At 46.4% G+C, this 25,887-nt stretch overlaps 1 protein-coding gene across 1 annotated transcript in view; it reads right to left on the reverse strand.

The window, feature by feature from the left end:
• The window catches only part of TRIM66 (tripartite motif containing 66), a gene marked incomplete at its 3' end in the record, with an annotated part of 66,755 nt that extends 41,223 nt beyond the window's left edge, over nt 1-25,532 (reverse strand). The window contains exons 1-6 of the mRNA XM_082270333.1: nt 25,447-25,532; nt 10,939-11,074; nt 10,377-10,506; nt 7,249-7,365; nt 5,913-6,027; nt 1,889-2,035 (exon numbers count right to left, since the gene is read on the reverse strand). Of these exons, the coding sequence (XP_082126459.1) occupies nt 1,889-2,035; nt 5,913-6,027; nt 7,249-7,365; nt 10,377-10,506; nt 10,939-11,074; nt 25,447-25,455 (654 nt within the window). The 5' untranslated portion in view covers nt 25,456-25,532. The remainder of the gene's footprint in view (nt 1-1,888; nt 2,036-5,912; nt 6,028-7,248; nt 7,366-10,376; nt 10,507-10,938; nt 11,075-25,446) is intronic.
• Nucleotides 25,533-25,887: the final 355 nt, after the last annotated feature.

The following is a 25,887-nucleotide window of genomic DNA, read 5'->3' on the forward strand; positions in this document are numbered from 1 at the left end:
CTGGTACCCCCAAAAGTGTCAAAAATGTCAGTCAAGGGTCCGATCTGTCCTCCGCAATGTCGCAGTCCCGCAAAAAAAAAAAAATCGCAGATCGCCGCCATTTCTCGTTAAAAAAAAAACACCAAAAACGACAGAAATCTTTCCCTTTGTTCCCTTTTGCAATAACTTTTGCAATAACTTTTGCGCAAACCAATCAAAATACGCTTATTGCGATTTTTTTACCAAAAATATGTAGCAGAAAACAAATTGGCCTAAAATGATAAAAAATTTAGATTTTTACATTTTTTTTTGGGGGGGGGGGGGTTTCATATAAAAAAATTTGAAAAATATTGTTATTTTTTCAAAATTGTCTCTCTTTTTTTGTTTATAGCGCAAAAAGTAAAAATCGCACAGGTGATCAAATACCACCAAAAGAAAGCTCTGTTTGTGGGGGAAAAAGGACGTAAATTTCGTTTGGGTATGGCGTTGCATGACCGCGCAATTGTCTGTTAAAGTAACGCAATGCCGAATCGCAAAATATGGCCTGGTCAGGAATGGGGTAAAATCTGGTCTTAAAGCAGTTAAAAATACGCTCATTGAGAATTTTTTTGTCAAAGACATGTAGCTAAATAAATTTAGCCTAAATATATGACAAAAATTGAATATATTGGATATTTTTTAACTGTCAAAGTAGAAAAATATTGTTATTTTTTCAAAATTGTCGCATTTTTTTATTAATATCGCAAAAAATAAAAATCGCAGAGATGATAAAATACCACCAAAATAAAGCTCTGTTTGTGGGATAAAAAGGACGTAAATTTCGTTTGGGTACGGCGTTGCATGACCGCGCAATTGTCAGTTAAATTCGCACAGTGCCGAATCGCAAAAAGTGGCCCAGACGTAAGACAGCAAAATCCTCCGGTGGTAAAGTGGTTAAAGTGCAGTGGAGGGGTTTGGGGTCTTTTAGCCCCCCGATCCCTCCATAAAGAGTACCTGTCACTGCCTATTACTGTCACAAGGGATGTTTACATTCCTTGTGACAGCAATAAAAGTGATCAGATTTTGTTTTTTTTTTTTATAAAAAATTAAATAAAGTAAATAGGAAAAAAAAAAAATTAAAGCACCTCCATTGGCGTGAGCTTACGCACAAAAGAAAACGCATATGTAAGTCACACCCGCAAATGAAAATGGTGTTCCAATCACATATGTGAGGTATTGCCGCGATCATTACAGCGAGAGCATTAATTCTAGAAAAAGTCCTCCTCTATAACTCTAAACTGGTAATCGTTAAAAAAGTTTAAAGCATCACCTATGGAAATTTTTAAATACCGTAGATTGTCGCCATTCCACGAGTGTGCGCAATTTTAAACCGTAACATGCTAGGTATCCATTTACTCAGCGTGACATCTTTTACATTATACAAAAAATTGGGCTAACTTTACTGTTTTATTTTTTTTTTTTAAATGCAGTGAAATGTATTTTTTCCAAAAAAAAATTGCGTTTGAAAGACTGTGCACAAATACCACGTGACAAAAAAAAGATTGCAATGACTGCCATTTTATTCTCCAGAGTCTTTGCTAAAAAAAAAAAAAAAGTATAATATATAATGTTTGGGGGTTCTTAGTAATTTTCTAGCAAAAAATACAGATTTTACCTTGTAAAACTGGATGGACTGTTGTCTTTATTCAACCTCAACTATTATGTAACTATGTAACAACAAGTGTCAGAAATAGGCCTGGTCCTTAAGTGGTTAAGCATCAGTACCAGACTTCATAAATGGCTAAAATTTCCCACAGACACCCCAAAACCTCCCTCTGACCCCCTTCGGGATGAATTGGCAGATGACGTGTCTTCATCCATTGGTCTATATGTGATGTGTGTAATGCGGTGCACAATGTATCATACACACCAGCTCCTTGCTGAACAGGAAGGGGACGCTGTTCTTGCTGTACATGGCCCAGTTGATAAAGTTCTGGACGTGGTCCAGCTGGCGGTTCAGGACCAGCACTGACTGCAAATGCTGCTCAAACTTCTGCTGCTTCTCGCTGGTGATTTTCTGTGTCAGGAAGAAAGAAGAATTGTGTGAGGCATTGTAGGAGAGGCTCAAACCCAACCTCTATAGGGCAGAGCAGGGCTGCTGTTAGAAATCACGGGGCCCCCCTGTACAGCCTACCTGGCAGGGCTCCCCCCGAATTTATCAAGACAATGTTTTTACTAAAAATACATTAAAATCATTATTAGCGGACACAAACGTAACAGGGAACCTGTGTGAATTAGCCCATTTTTAATTTTTTTTTTTTTCACATTTAAAAAGAAAAAAAAAAAAAAAATGATATATATATTTTTAATGTTAACAATTTTTACAATTATTTTAATTTTACATTTTTTTTTTAATATTACGTTTAATATTTATTTTTTTTAACAATTTTTTCTTTTTTTTTTTTTTTTTTTTACAGGACAAGGAAGCCTGCAGCGCCGGGAGAGGAGGAGGGGGTGTCACAGTGAAAAGGGGGCACACAGGGAGTGGGGGGGTCAGAAGCAGGCAGAACAGGGAGGGGGATCGGTGTCGGAGAAGCAATTACAGGAACGATGCCCTGTGTCTGTGTCTCTCCCTGCAGCAGCTGAAAAGCTAGCAGGAGGGTGAGAAACTGGTTTTCAACTTCTGTAGAGAGCTACACAGGGCTTCCTTCTGCAATTGCCCCTCCGCCCTCGACCACACCAATTCCCCGTGCTGTTGGGGCCCCCTTGTGTGCCCGGGCCCCAAACAGAAGGACTGGTGGTCCCCCCTTATCAGTGGCCCTGGGGCAGAACATTGAACTGCTGGATGGGCCCCAGGGGGTCACATGGGTGAGAGAAAAAGGGAATCCTGGAAAACAGAAATGTTACATTTGAGGTTGAATTTGCAAAGATACAAATGGAATTTAATAACTCCAGATTTCCCTTCAGTCTCCTGAACTGAAACGGCTTCCTCTGATTTCACCGCACACTGTGAGCTTCTCACAATGTGCATTAGAAGCTGCAGCCAGTCAGAGCCCCGCCCCATTTCCTGGCTGGAGGATGTCCAGCATCATCTAGCCCACAGGTGTCAAACACAAGGCCCGAGGGCCGAATCCGGCCCGCCAGGCCATTTCAAGTGGCCCTCGCACCCAGGGCTTTTTTTCAGCTTGGTAAAAGGTAAATAGCAAATGGTAAAAGGTGTAGATATTATTCAAGTATAAGTGTTAAAAAAATCCATAAAGTGCAATGTATAAATGCATATATGACACAAATTTATATATTGGTGTAAACCAAATAAACATAAAAGTGCATATATGACCCAGATATTGGTGTAAACCAAATAAGGGAGCTGCAGCTAGATCGTAAAAACGTAAAATTGGTATAAAATACACCTAAAGTGCACTAAGTGATTAATGAATTCATTAAATATGTTGAAATTTATAAATTCTTAAATATTTAAATATTAAATAATTAATATAGTTAATATATATATTAAAGAGTTTATAAATTTCAACCTCTATGATCATTTCACAAGCCACGCCCCCCATACAGTTAGAAACACGCCCCTAGGTACACGTTTAACCCCTTGATCACCTACTGTGTTAACCCCTTCCCTGCCAGTATTATTAGTACAGTGACAGTGCATATTTTTAGCACTGATTACTGTAGTAATGTCACCGGTCCCCCCAAAAGTGTCAAAAATGTCAGTTAGGGGTCCGATCTGTCCGCCGCAATGTCGCAGTCCCACAAAAAAAAAAAAAACAATAAAAAAGGATATAAATCTTTCCCGTAGTTAGTGGACGCAATAACTTTTGTGCAAACCAATCAAAATACACTTATTGCAATTTTCTTAAACAAAAATATGTAGCAGAATACAAATTGGTGTAAAATGTTAAAAAAATTAGATTTTTAATTTTTTTTTTTTTTGGGAATGTTATATAGCAGAATGTGAAAAATATTGTTTTTTTTTTTTTTTTTTTTTTCAAAATTGTCGCTATTTTTTTGTTTATAGCGCAAAAAATAAAAAAATCGCACAGATGATAAAATACCACCAAAAGAAATCTCTATTTGTGGGAAAAAAGGGACATCAATTTTATTTGGGTACAGCGTTGCACAACCGCGCAATTGTCAGTTAAAGTAACGCAGTGCCGAATCACAAAGTATGGCCTGGTCATTAAGGGGGAAAATCTTCCAGTCCCGAAGTGGTTAACCACTTTAAGACCGGAAGGATTTGCCCCCTTAATGAACAGGCCATACTTTGTGATTCGGCACTGCGTTACTTTAACTGACAATTGCGCGGTTGTGCGATGCTGTACCTAACTAACTGCGGGAATGATTTATGTCACTTTTATTGTTTTTACTCGTGTGGCGCCGCTCTCGGCGTGCGTTCCACACACAGGAAGTTCCTGACCGGAAGTGACGTTTGTTTTGGTCAGGAACTTCCTGTGTGTGGAACGCACTTCCGGTTGCGGACCAAAACAAACGTCACTTCCGGTCAGGAACTTCCTGTGTGTGGAACGCACGCCGAGAGCGGCGCCACACGAGTTCCCTGTATATGCCTGAGTTCTATTTATGCTTGTGAGTACCCATCTGAACATTTTTTGGGAATAAAAATTGTTCATACTTACTTCACCATGTATGGCCATTCTTTTGTTTAACGGTGGAAGCGGAAGCTGACCCAAAAAGTTCCAAGGCTACATAGGAGAAGTTCTGGTCCTGTAAAGATCCCGGGCAATGTGCAATAATTTTGAAGGTCTATTATTATCTGCAATCTGGTGAGTGGGGAACCTTGAGGGGCACCATATCACTCTGCAAGCACCTTAATTATTTGGCACCTTGGCACCTTAATTGGATCACTTTAAGGACTCTTTTCAAGCACTGAATATTTATTTGGACTATTTCTAACCACCTATTTTGTTTATTGTGCACTAATATATTTATCTATATATTTATTTGTTATTGCTTAGAGATTTTTTTAGCACATAGCACTTTTTTTTTTTATATTTGATCATACAGTGTGCACTTTATAAAATATTGAATATTGTATTTATATCACAGCACTTTACACTTTATTTGAGCTAGCGCTGCATAAATTCGTTTTTCATCAGTGCTAAAAATATGCACTGTTACTGTACTAATGACACTGGCAGGGAAGGGGTTAACACATTGGGTGATCAAGGGGTTAAATGTGAGCCTAGGGGAGTGTTTCTAACTGTATGGGGGCGTGGCTTGTGAAATGACCATAGAGACATGTGATCCTATATAGAAGGATCACAGGCGCTCTGTGATCATTCCAGAGAGAAGAACGGTCGGCTGTGTTTACAACATCCGACCGTTCTCTCTCAGCGGGGAGCGATCGCAGGTGTCAGACGGCAATTAGAGCACCTGACCCATGCATTGGAGTCCCTGCTGCCGAGTGGGGGTGGGAGCGCGCTGCCGACGCCCCCTAGCTTCCCGTGTGCGACCGACGTACACCTACATCGGTTTGCGCAGGAGAGCCACAATAAAAAGGCGGCAGGTGGTCGGCAAGTGGTTAAAATGCAAATCATATTATTACTTTTTTTAAATGGGTTTTTCTGGATATTTTTGTTGCTATTCCGTCTCTCACTGGTAAAATAAACCGACCAATAAAATTACAGACTGATCGTCAGCGGGCAAACGTATAAAATCAGCAGGGGGTCACATACTTTTTCCCCTCACTATAATAAAGATGGAAAGGCTTTATTTAAAAAATGCGATCAGCTTATTGATGATTTTTTGAAGATATGGTGACATCACGCACCGCCGCTGTCTATGGAGGTGACATAAGACGGGTGAAATTATCGGAAACGCTTTCCATTAAATCAGTGAAATAACACAAAATCTTTGCACGGCTCTGTGTACTCTGCCCAGCCCCCGCTCTTCTGTCTTCCCACCCCCAGGGCGGCGCTCCTCACCTCCAGCTGCTCCAGCAGGGAGTTCATCCTCTTGCTCAGCTCGTTGATGATCACCATCTTGGTCATCTTGATTTGGTTCTCCACCTTCCGGTGCATGTGTTTTATTTCATATAGCCTGAGAGACACAAGAGGAGGAAGGTCAGGATGTGCCGCCGTCCGCGCCGCCTACAGAGCCGCCATTTCTCAGCTCAACGTATCCATCAAAGTGGGCCTGTCATTGGTTATCGTAAGATGCCGGCATTCTAAATGATGTGTCAGTGTTTTACTTTTAGGTATTTATTACTTCTCACAGAGGTCACAGGACTACCCCCTGCTTTCATCTGCTTTTCTCTCCAGAAGGACGGCACCATCTTTGTTCAGGCATCATACAGGATCACCATCTACTTCCTGGACTGAGATGCCGGTTCAGAGATGACACAATCATGTTAGTCCCAATGCCTGTGCAGTTCTAGTCCGTGTTCACAAGTGTCTGACACCGATCAGCCCCTGCTGCGGCCTCTCACCTTGTTACTTTCTACAGAGTTACAATGTACAGTCTGATCACTGGGGATGGGGAGACTGAGGAAATGCTCCCTCCTCCTTCTACAAAGTTACAATGTACAGTCTGATCACTGGGGGAGGGGAGACTGAGGAAATGCTCCCTCCTCCTTCTACAAAGTTACAATGTACAGTCTGATCACTGGGGGAGGGGAGACTGAGGAAATGCTCCCTCCTCCTTCTACAAAGTTACAATGTACAGTCTGATCACTGGTGGAGGGGAGACTGAGGAAATGCTTCCTCCTCCTTCTACAAAGTTACAATGTACAGTCTGATCACTGGGGGAGGGGAGACTGAGGAAATGTTTCCTCCTCCTTCTACAAAGTTACAATGTACAGCCTGATCACTGGGGGAAAGGAGACTGAGTAAATTACTCCTCCTCCTTCTACAAAGTTACAATGTACAGTCTGATCACTGGGGGGAGGGGAGACTGAGGAAATTTCCTCCTTCTACAAAGTTACAATGTACAGCCTGATCACTGGGGGAGGGGAGACTGAGGAAATGCTTCCTCCTCCATCTACAAAGTTACTATGTACAGTCTGATCACGGGGGGAGGGGAGACTGAGGAAATGCCTGTTGATCCTGCCATAAATCGAGAGCTGTCCTATGTCCTCTGCACACTTCCTGTGTTATCACATAGAGCCCCCCCCCCTCCCACATAGTTCTTATCTTGGACTACAGAACAATTAGCCTTTATGTTATAGAGAGCTGATAGTGGGAGTGGTTGAGTACTTTAGCAAAGGACTACTGGGCAGGGCTGACACCACTCAGTCTACAACAATGCCGAGTTCTCACTCACCGGTCCTCTATCTGCTTCCCGGCTGCTTGCACCACAATTTTCTTCTCTTCCACCTGCGTGATGACATTTTCCAGCAGAACTCGCTGATTCTGCAGAGCCTCCTCCAGCCTCCGGAACCTGAGAGGAGAACACAGAAATCTCACTGCTGAGCCCCGACTCCTCTAACTGCAGTGGCAGAGGAAGCAGAGGGGTTCTAGTAACCCTAAAGCAGCCAATCAGACTGCAGCATTCTGTACAGATCTGTCAACAACAGGTTCAATTCACAAAACTTTAATGCAAGTATAAAAATAACAGTGATTGTGAAATCTCATTGGACTTTAAATGAAAATAACTGTCACTTTATTAAAATGTAGGAGCCTCTGAAACACGTTTCGAGGGACATACCCACTTCTTCAGGGCTGAGGATTGGAGTGCAGCCAAATCCCACAGATTGGGGACAATCAATGGAGTGATAACAGTCACATGGAACAAATGTTTCATATATAAGACATCCCATTTCTTTCTATTTCCTCTTTCATCTCTTCATTCCCGGCACCCCAAGTACCGATGTACAACCTCAAATAAAAGATGAACTCTAAGTTTGGAAGGTTCCCTTCTATGTGGTCAGCCTGAGGCTATATGAACTGTGCAGAGAATGTTCCAATCACCTGTTCCACCATCCAGTGCCGAGTCTTCAACTGGAACACCGGGGCTGCGACCAATCAGGATAGAGATCTCCTAATTGGTGAAGTTGCTATGCCAAAGCCAAGCTCCCTGCACTCCCATTCCATCAGTAACCCCCGCACTCCCATTCCATCAGTGGCCCCCGCACTCCCATTCCATCAGTAACTCCTGCACTCCCATTCTATCAGTGGCCCCCGCACTCCCATTCCATCAGTGGCCCCTGCACTCCCAATCCATCAGTAACCCCTGCACTCCCATTCCATCAGTGACCCCTGCACTCCCATTCCATCAGTAACCCCTGCACTCCCATTCTATCAGTGGCCCCTGCACTCCCATTCTCTCAGTGGCCCCTGCACTCCCAATCCATCAGTGACCCCTGCACTCCCAATCCATCAGTGACCCCTGCACTCCCATTCCATCATTAACCCCTGCACTCCCATTCTATCAGTGGCCCCCGCACTCCCATTCTATCAGTGGCCCCCGCACTCCCATTCCATCAGTGGCCCCTGCCCTCCCATTCCATCAGTAACCCCTGCACTACCATTCCATCAGTGACCCCTGCACTCCTATTCCATCAGTGACCCCTGCACTCCTATTCCATCAGTGACCCCTGCCCTCCCATTCCATCAGTGGCCCCTGCACTCCCATTCCATCAGTGGCCCCCGCGCTCCCATTCCATCAGTGACCCCTGCCCTCCCATTCCATCAGTGACCCCTGCACTCCCATTCCATCAGCGGCCCCCGCGCTCCCATTCCATCAGTGGCCCCCGCGCTCCCATTCTATTAGTGGCCCCCGCGCTCCCATTCCATCAGTGGCCCCCACGCTCCCATTCCATCAGTGGCCCCAGCGCTCCCATTCCATCAGTGGCCCCCACACTCCCATTCCATCAGTGACCCCTGCACCCCCTGTATTTTCAGTAACCCCAGCACTCTTGCCTCCAGTGACTCTGTAACCCCTGTGCACCCCAGTTACTCTAGTGTCTCTCATGACCCAAGTGCTCCTGTGCCTCCAGTGACTCTGTAACCCCGGTGCACCTCAGTGACCACCAGTGTCTTCAGTAACCCCAGCACTCTTGTGCCTCCAGTGACTCTGTAACCCCTGTGACCCCCAGTGTCTTCAGTAACCCCAGCACTCTTGTGCCTCCAGTGACTCTGTAACCCCTGTGACCCCCAGTGTCTTCAGTAACCCCAGCACTCTTGTGCCACCAGTGACTCTGTAACCCCTGTGCACCCCAGTTACTCTAGTGTCTCTTGTGACCCCAGTGCTCTTGTGCCTCCAGTGACTCTGTAACCCCAGTGCACCCCAGTGACCACCGGTGTCTTCAGTAACCCCAGCACTCTTGCCTCCAGTGACTCTGTAACCCCTGTGCACCCCAGTGACCACCAGTGTCTTCAGTAACCCCAGGACTCTTGCCTCCAGTGACTCTGTAACCCCTGTGCACCCCAGTGACCACCAATGTCTTCATTAACCCCAGCACTCTTGTGCCTCCAGTGACTCTGTAACCCCTGTGCACCCCAGTTACTCTAGTGTCTCTTGTGACCCCAGTGCTCTTGTGCCTCCAGTGACTCTGTAACCCCAGTGCACCCCAGTGACCACCGGTGTCTTCAGTAACCCCAGCACTCTTGCCTCCAGTGACTCTGTAACCCCTGTGCACCCCAGTGACCACCAGTGTCTTCAGTAACCCCAGGACTCTTGCCTCCAGTGACTCTGTAACCCCTGTGCACCCCAGTGACCACCAATGTCTTCATTAACCCCAGCACTCTTGTGCCTCCAGTGACTCTGTAACCCCTGTGCACCCCAGTTACTCTAGTGTCTCTTGTGACCCCAGTGCTCTTGTGCCTCCAGTGACTCTGTAACCCCAGTGCACCCCAGTGACCACCGGTGTCTTCAGTAACCCCAGCACTCTTGCCTCCAGTGACTCTGTAACCCCTGTGCACCCCAGTGACCACCAGTGTCTTCATTAACCCCAGCACTCTTGTGCCTCCAGTGACTCTGTAACCCATGTGCACCCCAGTGTCCCCCAGTGTCTTCAGTAACCCCAGCACTCTTGTGCCACCAGTGACTCTGTAACCTCTGTGCACCCCAGTTGCTCTAGTGTCTCTTGTGACCCCAGTGCTCTTGTGCCTCCAGTGTCTCTGTAACCCTTGTGCATCCCAGTGTCTCTCGTGACCCCAGTGCTCCTGTGCCTCTAGTGACTCCTTCCCTTATGTCTCCTTCCTCTTCTAGGTCATCCAGTGACCCCAGAGTATCCATCACCCGTGACCCCAGAGCATTGTGTGACGCCTTGTGACTCCAGAACCTCCTGAAAAACTTAGCATCCTATGATGTGCACCCCATGCCCCTCTGTGACCCCCCCCCTGTGTCTCTATGCAGTCTCAGGTACATTTCTGTATCTCCTGAACTGCCTCTCCCTGTGAATACGGACCCCAGTCCATGACATTCCCCACCCCCCGCGGCTCTCCCACCTGTGATCCTTGTGCTCCAGGACGAGGCAGTGGCGGCAGATCAGACCATCACACGTCTCACAAAATAACTTCAGAGTCTCCTGAGTGTGAAGGAGGCAGTACATGGGGTTCCCGGAGCCGCCGTCTGTCCCTGCGAAACGCAAACACAAAACTTTAAACACTTAATAAAGGACATTCCCAAAAAGAAATCGCAGTCTAAAGATTAGGATAATTATTTTTTTCACATCTTTGTGATTCCTGAAATACAAAGTGCAGGAAAAATCTTCTCCCTCCGTTTCAACCAATCAGGTCCTACATTTTGTTAGGGGAAAAAGAAACACAGAATGTGATTGGCTTCTCCCAGTTAAAGGGCCAATTAGCCTTCCTCAATCCTTACCTTCATTAGGAGAACAATAATGTAATTCTGGCCAAATATACGGCAAATTTATCGCAATTTCAATTATTTCAACCAAAGTAACCAGCCAATATTCCTGATTTAAAAATATTACTCCTATGGCTATTATTCTAGGGAGGGCGCTATGTTTAGGTGCAGCTCATCCTGCATTGTGCCAACAAACAGTACCTGTCCTCTGCTGCAGATAATTTTCTGCGCTCCCCTTGCTGTGCCGGTGCTGCTCAGCGCAGGTGCTGCACAACCACTTGTTACAACGCGTGCACAGGCTGTGGGCGGGGTTCTTCTCTGCACATTCATAGCAGCTCTGAAATGCAAAAAGATTTTTATCACATAAAGTATATGGGGTGATGTAAAAAAATACCACACTCGCCAATATGCAAATGAGCCGATTTCCTACCCCAGGGAGCGATGTAGCGAGAAAGGAGTGCAGGGGGTGTGGGTAGGAAAGGGATGCAGGGTGAGGAGGGGGGTGGATGCAGAGTTGTATAAAGTACTTGAAACGCATACTTGAGTAAAAGTACAAGTGCTAGATCAAAAAGTGACTTGAGTAGAAGTGGAAGTGCTCAATCAAAAAGTGACTTGAGTAGAAGTACTAAAGTATTCAACATTTTTTGTACTTAAGTATTGCAAGTAGTTTTTTTTTTAAATTTTGCTACTCAAGTACTGAAAGTAAAAGTACAAGTACTGTGTTATGTAGTTATTAAAGAAAGAAGTCAAAAGTTTGAACATCATATTGTTTTTCATTATTTCAAATGCAGCTTTTATTTATACATACAGTAGCATTTATTTTCGTATGCGCTGATAATACACAATGTTTTGAGCTTCATGAAACCGGCCATCTACTGTTCTGGCAGTGGTAATTTTTATAATTGTAACGAGTAACTATGCAGCACAAAAAAAAAATATCGGAGTAGAAGTATTGAAATCATTGAAAAAATGTAGTGAAGTAAAAGTGGAAGTAGGAGAAAAAAAATTAGACTCCAGGAAAGTACAGATACCGCCTTTCCGTACTTAATTACAGTAGTGAAGTAGTTCTACTTAGTTACTATACATCTCTGGGTGGATGTAAGGCAGAAAGAAGGTGCAGGGGATGTAGGGAGGGAAGGCAGTGCAGAGGATGTAGAGGGGAAGGGAATGCAGGGAATGAAGATTGGGAGAGGGTGCAGGGAATGCAGGGAGGGAAGGCAGTGCAGGGGATGAAAGTTGGGAGAGGGTGCAGAAGATGAAGGGAGGAAAGGAAGTGCAGGTGTCGAAGGTTGGGAGAGGATGCAGGGAGGGAAGGCAGTGCAGGGGATGAAGGTTGGGAGAGGATGCAGGGAGGGAAGGCAGTGCAGGGGATATAGAAGTGTAGGGAGTGCAGGGAATAAAGGTTGGGAGAGGGTGTAGGGGATGCAGGGAGGGAAGGCAGTGCAGAGGATGTAGAAGGGATAGGAGGGTAAGGGAGGGTGCAGGGGATGCAGGGAGGGAAGGAAGTGCAGGGGATGTAAAAGTGAAGGGAGTGCAGGGAATGAAGGGTGGAAAGAGGGTGCAGGAGATGCAGTAGAGAATAGGCGTACAGGGAATGAAGGCTGGGAAGAGGATGCAGGGGATGCAGGGAAGGAAGGCAGTGCAGGGGATGTAAAAATAAAAGGGAGTGCGGGGAATGAAGGGTGGGAAGAGGGTGCAGTGGATGCAGGGAGGGATAGGAGTGCAGGGAATGAAGGGTGGGAGAGGATGCAGGGAGGGAAGGCAATGCAGGGGATGTAGAAGGGATAGGAGCAGAGCCGGGACAAGGGGTGGGCAAGAGGGAAGGCTGCCCTAGCGCAATGGTTATTTGCAGGGATGGGGGTGCCCTGACCCTAACCCTAAGATGGGGGTGGCGCAGTTTGGCATTTTTGCCCTGGGCACTGGATAACCTTGCCCCTGCATTGGATAGGAGTCCAGGGAATGAAGGATGGGAAGAGGGTGCAGGGGATGCAGGGAAGGAAGGCAGTGCAGGGGATGTGGAAGGGATAGGAGTGCAGGGAATGAAGGGTGGGAGAGGGTGCAGAGAATGCAGGGAGGGAAGGCAGTGCAGGGGATGTAGAAGGGATAGGAGTGCAGGGAATGAAGGGTGGGAGAGGGTGCAGAGAATGCAGGGAGGGAAGGCAGTGCAGGGATGTAGAAGGGATAGGAGCGCACGGAATAAGGGGTCAAAGAGGGTGCAGGGGATGCAGGGAGGGAAGGCAGTGCTGGGGATGTAGAAGGGATTGGAGCACAGGGAATTAAGAGTAGGAGAGGGTGCAGGGGATGCAGGAAGGGTAGGGGTTATAGGGCTTTTAGGCAAGGAAAGGAGTGATAGGGATACAATGTAGGGGGGGATGTTGAGAGGAGTCAGAACACTCTTTATAGCTCTGGAATTATAAAGCAATCTCTCCTCTTTCTTGTTCAGTGCTCTGTACGGCTGATAAAAAAACAGACCCTGCATTGTCTTTAATAGCCGTTCCTAGTGGTCATTTTTTTCCAATTTCTAACCACGTAACATAAATGGCGGAGGTTTAGTGAACTCTGATTTAGGCGTGTCTGGGGCACAGTGATATCTAATCAATACTTTAGCTGTTCCCACTCTTTGTAGATGATAGGATTGCTCATCCTTCTGTTGTCTCTATCTCCCAATCAGACTCCTCAGTCCCCGGCCTATCAATGTATTACCTGTAGGAAAGTTCTGTATATTCCGGTGTGTTTGTATTCAGCCGACACACACGGGGTGCAGTGCGCGCTCCTCTGGGGCCGTATTGTAAGTAACCAGCCTGGATACAACCAGCTAGAAGCAAAGTGTCCCTGGAAATTATTCAGCTTCTTGGCAACTATGTGAGGACCCCAGAGAGCATTTATAGAGGTGAAATGTGTCCGGCCCACAGGGAGCCATCCAACCGGCTAATGAAGATAATAACACACATCTAAGGATGGGGCAGGTGACACCCTACAAGAGAGCTGAGAATCCCAACTACAAATATACAAAGTATATACAATGTGTAACTTCACTGAACCTGGTGATCTCTGTACAGCACTGCAGTATATGTCAGAGCTATATAAATGTATAATAATAAAAGTGTGTGACTGTGGGGGAGGGGACATTAGAGTGTAAGCTTCTCTGGTACAGAGACTGATGTGACTGGCTCAGTGATCTCTGTACAGCTCTGCGGTATATGTCAGAGCAGGGCCGCTGTTAGGGGGGGACCACCAGCCCTCTTGTAGGGGGCCCTAGCACACAGGGGGGCCCACAGAGAGAGGGGGATTAGTGATGGACAACAATTACAGAAATCTTCCTCCAGCAGCTGAATCTGACCTGTCCCTTTCCCTGCTATCAGCTTTTATATGTCCCTCACTAATCCCCCTCCCTCCCAGCACTTATCTCTGCTCAGGAGTTTATTTGTAAATTGTAACTTTGTTTCTCTCTCTCTGTCTCTCTGATCACTGAGCTCCAACTGCCCAGCCTGTATATTTTCTCATCTCATCTTCTTTTTTATTTAACATAGTTTTTTTTTTTTTTTTTTTTTTTTTTTTTTTTTTTAGATTTAGCAGGAATTATGCAAGTTATGTTATATTTGTGTCTGATAATAGTGATTTTGTTGTAATTTTAGCTAAATATATCTTTAATATTTTTTTGAGGGGGCCCTGCCAGATAGTCTGTACGGGGCCCCGCGATTTCTAACAGCAGCCCTGTGTCAGAGCTATACAAATGTATAATAATAATAGTGTGTGACTGTGGGGGAGGGGACATTAGAGTGTAAGCTCCTCTGGTACAGAGACTGATGTGACTGGCTCAGTGATCTCTGTACAGCACTGCGGTATATGTCAGAGCTATATAAATGTGTAATAATAATAGTGTGTGACTGTGGGGGGACATTAGAGTTTACATTTTTGTTTATTAAAAAATCTTACAAACATAAATAAAAACTTTTTTACATATATACAAATGAAATAAAAATATACATAAACAAAAATAGCTTACATCAGCATAGAAACAGAAAATGTATTTTTAGCAGAAAAAAACAAAAAGAAAACTAAATACACCAATCAAGACACATTTTTATATTATTATAATCATGATTAAACCCAACAAAGCCCTAACTTCCACCTAACACCCCCCCCCCCCCCCCCTCAGGCTAAGAAACGATTACACATTTATCCCATGCATGCAGCCTTTTCCAAAAATCTGATCTTATAAAAAATGTAGGGGACGTGTAAGGACAGAAAGAAAAGCCGAACACCCAGAGACTGACAGACAGCAGCTACAGGGACGGACATTCCTCCACACCTTTGTCCAGGCCCCCGGCTGCCACCTGTCCTTCTCAAGTCCCCGAATCTTCTCAACCTCATCCAGAATGTTGTGCACCACCACCTCGACAGGAAGGACTTTTTTCCGAGTGGAAACCTGACACTGTGCATTCCACGTGAAGTAACGGACTACTAAGCTAACTTGAAAAAGTGTCTCAAAATCAAAATTCCGATGTGTCTCAAAAGACCCGTATGACCACTCCGCATAACTCAAGCGGGAAAAGAAAGGGATACCCAGAGCCCCACCCACTTATAGACTTCTATATTGAAGGGGCACTGAAGCAGGAAATGGTCCATCGTCTCCTCCACACCGCCACACTCCACTCTTGGACAACCATGGTTCTCCGCAGAGTGATGCTTCAAGTTGCCCTTCACATAGAGTCTGCCATGGAACGAGAACCAGGCCAAATCCCTCTCCAGATTAATCAAATGCAGAGCCTCCTTCATAACAGGGCCTGGGAAATCCCTCAAGGCCAGTGGCTCGCTAAAGGCAGATTCAACAACCCTCCTCTCCAGGAAATTCCTAGGAAGAGACTTCATTTCCTCCGCCGTCACTCGCCACTGCTGAAGCATTTTCAGGCACAGGGCAACGTAAGCCGGGAGCTTACCATGTCGGACCCTCAGGCTTTTCACTGGCCCACCATTCTCCAAGCTTCGCAAAAAAGGCCTAAACCAGGACTGAAAAATGTCAATCAAGCCAGGCGGTTTTTCTGCCAGCATGTTACCAAAATTATGTTTCCAAAACATCAGAGAAAAAAATACCACCGGGTTGACTATTCCTAAGCCACCCATCCGCCTGGGAAGGTAGGTTATAGACCTCTTAATGAGGTTCAGTTTGTTCCCCCATAACAGCTGGAAGAAACAGCTGTAGATCTTCGCATAGAGAGACACTGGCAAAACACAGACAAAGCTGACATCAGGGGCGGACGTACAGGGGTCGCAGGGGTCGCCATGGCGACCGGGCCCCATGCTGCAGGGGGCCTGATAGGGCCCCCTGTATGTATAGAAATGAGGAGCGGCAAGCGCAACTGAGACCGGAGCTCCCCGATAAATCGGCACTGAAGGAGCTGGTCTCATATAGGAAACTGAAAGCAGAATGTGTGCTGTGCTCTCTGCCTCCCCCTACAGTGCAATACCTGGTCGGCAGGAAGTTACAGGAAGGTACAGACCTCTCTCTAACGTTTTTTAAAAAGGCTTTCTGTATGTATGTATGTGTGTGTGTGTATGTGTATGTATGTGTGTGTACTGTATGTATGTGTGTGTACTGTATGTATGTGTGTGTACTGTATGTATGTATGTGTACTGTATGTATGTATGTGTACTGTATGTGTGTGCATCTATATATGTATGTGTGTGCATGTATGTATGTATGTATGTATGTGTATTTGTGTGTACTGTATGTGTGTGTGTACTGTATGTGTGTGTACTGTATGTGTGTGTACTGTATGTGTGTGTGTGTGTACTGTATGTTGGTGTACTGTGTGTGTATGTACTGCATGTGTGTGTACTGTATGTGTGTGTACTGTATGTATGTGTGTGTACTGTATGTTGGTGTACTGTGTGTGTATGTACTGCATGTGTGTGTACTGTATGTGTGTGTACTGTATGTGTGTATGTATGTATGTGTGTGTACTGTATGTGTGTACTGTATGTGTGTGTGTGTACTGTATGTGTGTGTACTGTATGTGTGTGTGTGTACTGCATGTGTGTGTACTGCATGTGTGTGTACTGTATGTGTGTGTACTGTATGTGTGTAGTGTATGTGTGTGTAATGTATGTGTGTGTACTGTATGTGTGTGTGTGTGTGTATTGTATGTGTGTACTGTATGTGTGTGTACTGTATGTGTGTGTGTGTGTGTATTGTATGTGTGTACTGTATGTGTGTGTACCTATCTATGTGTATGTATGTGTGTGTGTGTGTACTGTATGTGTATGTATGTATGTGCGTGCATGTATGTATGTATGTGTGTGTGTGTTTATATGTGTGTGGATATATGTACGTGTGTGTGCTTCAAGTTATTGCCCATTTGAGTTTATGGACTTTTAGGGACTTTTAAATGAAATGATTTTAAGCTGAAGTGTGCAGTAAATCAGTTATTATATTATAGTCGGTTTTCTCAATTTACTTTAAACACGTAAGGGCTCTTTCACACGGAGCGGACCGCATTGCGATCCGCTCCAGTGCTTTTTTTTTTTTTCCACGGAGCGGATGACATTTGTGTCATCCGGTCCGTATGTCCGCATATCATCCCATCCGTTTGCGGATGATATACGGACATAATGTAAGTCTATGGGCATTGCGGATGTCAGCGGATGACAACGCTGACATCCGATTTTGCTTCCTTTCCGTTTTTTGAACGGAGGAAAAATAGGGTTCTGTTCCGTTCCAAAGAATGGAACAGAACTGAAAGGAAGAAAATCGGATGTCAGCGGATGGTATTCCGCTGACATCCGCAGTCCCATTGACTTACATTATGTCCGCAAATCATCCGCAAAAAAATAGGATGATTTGCGGACATACGGAACGCCCGTGTGAAAGGGCCCATCAGGTGGCTAGGAGATACCACCATTCCTGCTCTACTGAAATTTTTATATTTTGTATTGTGTGATCTAATTCTTATTACACCATTTATACATTATTTCATTACCTATAATTACTTCTATATAAGTAGCAGCATTGTATTATATGTGTCATATACTCCTGAGTGCATAGGGTCACTCTGCAATTGTTTTCCTTTTAAGGGTGAATTTGGAGGTGTTTCTTTAGTCCACCAGCACTATTACTGTTCCCATTCCCCCCTCCCCACCACCGCCACTGATCCCACACCCCCTCACCACCATTGCCGCCACTGATCCCACACCCCTTCACCACCATTGCCGCCACTGATCCCACACCCCCTCACCACCATTGCCGCCACTGATCCCACACCCCCTCACCACCATTGCCGCCACTGATCCCACACCCCCTCACCACCATTGCTGCCACTGATACCACCCCCCCTCACCACCCTTGCTGCCACTGATACCACCCCCACCACCATTGCCGCCGTTGAAACCAGAAACAAATGTTTTACTTTGCTGTACATTGGAAAAAAAAAGTGTCAAAAATATGCTTTTTCGGGGGGGGGGGGGGGGGGGCCTTCATGATTTCTTGCACCGGGGCCCTGAGAAATCTAGTTACGCCTCTGGCTGACATACAGAAATACTGGGATCAGGTAAGTTTTAATCAGGTCAATTCTTTCCCTTTAAGAGAGTTTCCATTCCTTCCAGCTGGCAACCTTGGCATCGGCATCTTGTAGCCTGCTTTCCTAATTTGCAAGGCCGTAATCGCCGGGCCCAAATTTGATGCCTAAAACTTTAATTTCCTGCCAGGACTCTGGGAAGGTGTCTGGAGGCTCAAAGCCATTGCCTTCCTCTCCCATCCAGAAAACTTCACTTTTATCCTGATTGATCTTTGAGCCGGATGCCTCAGCATACTGCTCCATCACCAAGACCACCTCCTCTGTCCCAGAGATGAAAACAGACACATCATCAGCATAGGCCACAACCCTCAAAGGGAGTTCACCAGGAATGCCCAAAGGCACTCCATACAACGGTCTCTAACCTCCTGATGAAGAGATTGATTGTGAATGTGTATAGCAGAGTACTCAAAGGACACCCCTTGATACACACCCGAGCCAACCTCAAAGGGCCTTTCGATCCAACCATTCACAAGCATGAAACTTTCAGCCCCTCTGTACAAAGTCTTTAGACAATGGATAAAGCCCCCCTCCAGGCCATACTTGCCAAGAAGCAGCCATAGGTACACATGATTGACCCAAGCTTTTGCCTGATCCAATGCCAGCAAGTACTTTCTCCAGCCTGCAGCCCTGCACCGTTCCAGGGCCTCCGGAACAGCTAACACCACTGAAAAAGTGCTTCTACCCTGAACCAAACAGTGCTGGTGGCAAGAAAGTAGAATGCCCGTTACAGACAATAAATGCCAGAAAATGATTTTTGCCAGTATCTTCCAATCAACATTGAGAAGGCTAATTCTAAATTCTTGAAGAGTCTTTACCCTTTGACAGAATATTCACCACAAACCGCGTCGCATGGAGGGAGAGAGTAAACACCCCCCCCCCCCCCCCAGGATCCCGACTTGGACTTTGTCAAGGAACCCGTACTGTAATCCAGGCCTACAACTGACTTCACTGCTCTACCTTGTTTGCAATTCTGGTAAGGGTTGGGTGAGTGATATTTCCCATAATCCCTTTCCAGAACCAAAGAGGCAGCCCTGTCATATTGACACTCTCTGAGCAAGAGTTTAACCTCAGAGATCATCCCCGGATCTCCATTATTCGAGACAAGCCTATCAAGCTTCTTCCGCAGATGCTGGTAGGTGACATACTCATCAAGATGTTTATTTCTTCCTACGGCCTTGAAAACCCCAACGATCCTTCATTTTGTAAGCTCCCACCACTCTGATTTATTGCTGCAAAAGTCCATGATCAATACTTGTGCCTGAAAAAAAATCCTCAAAGGAATGACTCCCCTTCTCATCATCCAGAAGTACCGAATTCAGCTTCCAGGTACCCCCCCCCCCCCCCCCGTTTCCGTATAGGGCTATTCAGAGTCACAGATAGAATACAGTGATTGGAAATCTTCACCCGCCTGACACACTGGTGCTGAGAAGGCAGAGTTCCCCTTTAAAAAAAAAAAACCTATCTATTCTACGATGACTACTACCTCACTGAAAAGTGAATCCCGTGTCGTCTGGGCAGCAGTGAATGTGCACATCAACCAGACCTGCCTCTCTAGCTATTTGTATTAAAAAAAGCCGTCACAGTCCAGCCTGGTTCCGGTACCTTCCCTGCCCTTAGTCCTAGAAGACAACTTGCTGGGCTGTAAAAAGAAAAGGATTGATCTTCATTAAGAGGCAGTTTCTGCCCCACTTTGTCTGGGGCCCATAGATGTTAATCAGGCGCAGGTCCCGCCCCCCTCTTGGAGATGTCTAAGACCATGCATCTCCCCATTTCTACCTCAATAATCCGACGTCAGGTTACCATGCCGGAAAAAAGTATCGCAACTCCAATGTAAGGCTCGGCCACAAGAGACCAGGAGGAGGGGCCACGCCTCCACTCCCTCTCCGCCAGATGAATGTCGGCCAAACTAGACAACCGGGTCTCCTGCAAAAAGAAAATATCAGCATCAAACCTGCTGAGCAAAAATAAGGCCATGTTACGAGCACTTACTGATTTTATGCTGGCGACATTAATGGTCACCACCTTCAGTGGAGTAGAAACCGCCATCAGGATGATTGAGGTACACGTTTCTTAGCCTGCATACCCCCCTCCCTACTTGGAGACCCTACAGGCTTCAATGCTCCTTGTGATTCCTCCTCCATAGAAATCACTGACTCATCACCCGAAGAACTTTCACCCTCCACCTCAGAAAACCCTTCAAAAGCATTTGACACCTTCCAGGTCAGAAGCAATGACATCCTTCCTCCTTCTCTGCCCCTTACACTTTTTCCTTTAGCCTCCAACCATTCCACATCCTCATTCGATAATCCTAACGGCAGAACCCCCTCCCCCCACGACATCCCCAGCGAAAACCCCTGCATTAAACCCTCTCCCCACATAATTTACCCCAACTTCCACATCATTCACCTTGCATTCTGCACCAGCTACTCTCATTCCCTCTCCCTGCCCACCTCTTCCCCTTGGTGTCTGCTGACCTCCAGCAGCACTTCTGCCATGCCGAGGAGGAGGGGTTGGCACAACCATACATGCTGGTCCAGCACCCTCCATTGCCTTCACTACTCTAGGAAAAACAACAGGTGCAGACACAGACTTGACGACCACACTTTCTGACACCGACTGGGGAACCACAGACTGGGGGGGGGGACACTGACACCACAGCTGGCCTCACAGACACAGATTCTGATGGGACAGAGACACTAGGATCCCCTGGGACAACCTCAGCGAACCCAGACTCTTCTCTATCCAGATGGAAGAATTCATCCACTAACTCTTTTTGTGAAAAGCCTCAGGGCACTGGCTATCTGGGTGACCGACCTTCTCACATAGGTTACACTTAATAAACTTACAACCCCTTGCCAGATGCCCCAGTTCCTGACACAAAGATCACTTCTGTTCTGGACAGGAAGTGGAGAAATGTCCCTTGGCACCACATTTATGGCACAGATTAGGTTGACCAGGGTAGAAGATGGTAAGCCTATCTCTACCAATAGAGGCAGAGGAGGGCAAATGCTGGACTACATTCTCACACACTCTCAACCTCATTGACACCTACCACCCACCCGTGCAGATTCCTCTATCATCCAAAATCATTTTAAGGGGACACAACATTTCACCAAACCTCCTCAACCAGACCCATAAATCCTCAGGAGGTAAAGACTCATTCCTTGTCAAGTGCTGTTGTGAGATAACTTTGGGGACAAGCCCTTTCCAGTCCGGCTGGTCCCTATATACATGTGCATACCATTCCCAAAACAGATCCAGTGACTCTGGACGCACGAATGATAAGTCATATTCATAGGAACCCACCAGACTGATGAGAGCATAAATATCCTCTGCCTTAAATCCAACTTCCTGATTGTCCGAAAGGCAAAACCAGCCATTGGCCGAGGAGGAGGTGGGAGGACTCGAGGAGCCGCTGCAGGTAAGTGCACTGGTCTGGGGGGTGGGGGCACAGCACGCTACGCTGGTCACTCTGCATTGAATAGGGGCACACTGATCTCTCTGCATTGAATGGGGGCACACTGATCTCTCTGCATTGAATGGGGGCACGCTGATCTCTCTGCATTGAATGGGGGCACGCTGATCTCTCTGCATTGAATGGGGGCACGCTGATCTCTCTGCATTGAATGGGGGCACGCTGATCTCTCTGCATTGAAGGGGGCACGCTGATCTCTCTGCATTGAAGGGGGGCACACTGATCTCTCTGCATTGAAGGGGGGCACACTGATCTCTCTGCATTGAAGGAGGGCACACTGATCTCTCTGCATTGAATGCGGGCACGGTGATCTCTGTGCATTGAATGGGGGCACGATGATCTCTCTGCATTGAAAGGGGACACGCTGGTCATTCTCCATTGAATGGGGGCATGATGATCTCTCTGCATTGAAGGGGGCACGATGATCTGGTCATTCTGCATTGAAAGGGGGCACGCTGGTCATTCTGCATTGAAAGGGGGGACGCTGGTCTCTCTGAATTGAAAGGGGGCACGCTGGTCATTCTGCATTGAAAGGGGGCACGCTGGTCATTCTGCATTGAAAGGGGGCACACTGGTCTCTCTGCATTGAAAGGGGGCACGCTGGTCATTCTGCATTGAAAGGGGGCACGCTGGTCTCTCTGCATTGAAAGGGGTACGCTGGTAACTCTGCATTGAAGGGGGCACACTATACCTTGATTACTGAAGGCCCCTTTCACACTTTTGTGACCTCAAAGTTACACAATTTTTACAGTGTTTTTTGCCGCAAAGCAATCCTATTACTGTACATTTTTCTGTTAGCGCCCCCAAAAAATTTTGAGCACCAGCCGCCACTGGCACTCTCCTTCATCTGTTGGAATCTCTCCTCATTTTCATACTTCTCCTTAAACACACCGCTGCTTCCCTGCTACCAACTTCTCCTGCATTTTCAATGCCTCCTCCAGAGACTTCAGTTTGGAGTCTTTCCTCTTACTGCCCCCGGTCTTACTATGCAGAGATTTATTTTTCCTGAAATCTGCTTTCAGGACAGCAAGCTTCTGTTCCTCCTTAGTAATACAGCAAAGTCTATTCACCACTCTGTACTGGAAGGCTGGTAAGCACTCTACTTGCACAGGGACAAGCCCAGGATTTATTGCAGCTTGAGCACATGGTTTAGGCCTCAGAGCGTTCACCTTTGTCCTCCCCCACCCACTGCACAGTGATGGGGAAGAAGCCTGTAGGAGAGCTCCCAGGCTTGATGTTTCCTCCAGCTGAGACCAAAGCAGAGTGAGCCAACAGCACCTTGCAGAACAGCACCACCTGGTGGAGAGACTGATGTGATTGGCTCAGTGATCTCTGTACAGCACTGCGGTATATTGCAGAGCTATATAAATGTATAATAATAATAATAATAGTGTGTGACTGTGGGGGAGGGGACATTAGAGTGTAAGCTCCTCTGGTACAGAGACTGATGTGACTGGCTTAGTGATCTCTGTACAGCACTGCGGTATATGTCAGAGCTATATAAATGTACAATAATAATAGTGTGTGACTGTGGGGGAGGGGACATTAGAGTGTAAGCTCCTCTGGTACAGAGACTGATGTGACTGTGGGGGAGGGGACATTAGAGTGTAAGCTCCTCTGGTACAGAGACTGATGTGACTGTGGGGGTGGGGACATTAGAGTGTAAGCTCCTCTGGTACAGAGACTGATGTGACTGTGGGGGGAGGGGACATTAGAGTGTAAGCTCCTCTGATACAGAGACTGATGTGACTGTGGGGGAGGGGGACATTAGAGTGTAAGCTCCTCTGGTACAGAGACTGATGTGACTGTGGGGGAGGGGACATTGGAGTGTAAGCTCCTCTGGTACAGAGACTGATGTGATTGGCTCAGTGATCTCTGTACAGCGCTGTGGTATATGTCAGAGCTATATAAATGTATAATAATAGTGTGTGACTGTGGGGAGGGGACATTAGAGTGTAAGCTCCTCTGGTACAGAGACTGATGTGACTGTGGGGGGAGGGGACATTAGAGTGTAAGCTCCTCTGGAACAGAGACTGATGTGACTGTGGGGCAGGGGTCATTAGAGTGTAAGCTCCTCTGGTACAGAGACTGATGTGACTGTGGAGGAGGGGGCATTAGAGTGTAAGCTCCTCTGGTACAGAGACTGATGTGATTGGCTCAGTGATCTCTGTACAGCACTGCAGTATATGTCAGAGCTATATAAATGTATAATAATAGTGTGTGACTGTGGGGAGGGGACATTAGAGTGTAAGCTCCTCTGGTACAGAGACTGATGTGACTGTGGGGGGAGGGGACATTAGAGTGTAAGCTCCACTGGTATAGAGGCTGATGTGACTGTGGGGGAGGGTACATTAGAGTGTAAGCTCCTCTGGTACAGAGACTGATGTGATTGGCTCAGTGATCTCTGTACAGCGCTGTGGTATATGTCAGAGCTATGATAGTAGAAATGGATGATGTGTTGTTGGATTCTTCTTATACTCAGTGGGATAATTTATTGTATTTTTGTACTTTTTATAAAAGGTTGTAGTTTTTTTTCTCCTGGATTCAGCGGAAGAAGACAGGTGAGATTCTCAGATTTCCTCTCGCCTTGGTCACAGATTGTAAGATTGAAGTCTTGTCAGATCCGAGCGCAGAGAACGGGGGAGGGGGAGATTGTAATTAACCTCAAAATGCAAATTTCAAGGCTAAAAATAGAACTTTCCATGACTGGCAGCAAAACAAGATAATTACTGACTCAGATGAGAGAAATCAGAAGGAAAACAGATGTGTGTCACCGACCAGCGGGGGAGGGGGGAGAGAGCGCAGAGGGATGGGGCTCATTCACAACGATCGATGGAATGACCGATCTATAATGTGATAATAAACTCCGCCTGATTGTATTACAATGTACAGAAATGATACATTGTAAAACGTAGACAGACTGAAAAGTAAAAAAATAACAAAATTACAGATTCAAGAAATCTCCATCGGCTTCTCAAAAGTCTATAAACTGACAAAATCGGCTGAATATTGGTGTCAACTTTTCATCGATAGACCAGCAAGTAGGAGATGTTAATAAAGTCATGTGATCACTCAGAACCAATGTAGTGAATGAGAGGGATGTGCTGATATCGTGTGATCACTCCTTCCTGATCTCTGTGTGTGGTCTGTGCCCCTCCTCCTCCTGACATCTTCCTGATCTCTGTGTGCGGTCTGTGCACCTCCTCCTCCTCCTGACTCCTTCCTGATCTCTGTGTGCGGTCTGTGCACCTCCTCCTCCTGACTCCTTCCTGATCTCTGTGTGCGGTCTGTGCACCTCCTCCTCCTGACTCCTTCCTGATCTCTGTGTGTGGTCTGTGCCCCTCCTCCTGACTCCTTCCTTATCTCTGTATGGGGTCTGTGCCCCTCCTCCTCCTGACTCCTTCCTGATCTCTGTGTGTGGTCTGTGCCCCTCCTCCTCCTGACTCCTTCCTTATCTCTGTGTGTGGTCTGTGCCCCTCCTCCTGCTCCTGACTCCTTCCTGATCTCTGTGTGCGGTCTGTGCCCCTCCTCCTGACTCCTTCCTGATCTCTGTGTGTGGTCTGTGCACCTCCTGCTGACTCCTTCCTGATCTCTGTGTGTGGTCTGTGCACCTCCTGCTGACTGTTAGAGATTGGTCAGAGTGGTAATCTGGTAACTCACCTTCGCCATCTTAAAATGACGGATGAAGTCCTTTAGACGGAGAGATCAGCGGGCGTTCCCCCGGAGGCGTCACATGAAGGAGAAGATCTGCAAAAACGACACAAATGTCAGATAATGTCAAATTATCACAAAATGCAGAACAACTACAAGTCCCAGCATGCCCTGCTGTCATAGGAGTTACTTCACTAAATGAGTCATTGGATTTGGATGGATCGGGGGAAGACTTTGGAATTCTGCTGTGACCCCCCTGGAAGAATCTCTGATCACTTTCTGTCCTTGTGACACCCAACACCAGAAATGGGGGTGAGATTGTCACCAGGACAGGAAGACAAACACACAGCAATACAGTTCAAAACAACAAAATAAAAAAGAATAGCCCACTAAAAGATAAAAATTCAGAGACTCCCCCCCTCCCCGCAGTACTTTTTTCCGCCACTAGAT

Source organism: Pelophylax lessonae, assembly GCF_965119305.1.
Source record: "Pelophylax lessonae genome assembly, chromosome: 10".
NCBI classification, from domain to species: domain Eukaryota; kingdom Metazoa; phylum Chordata; class Amphibia; order Anura; family Ranidae; genus Pelophylax; species Pelophylax lessonae.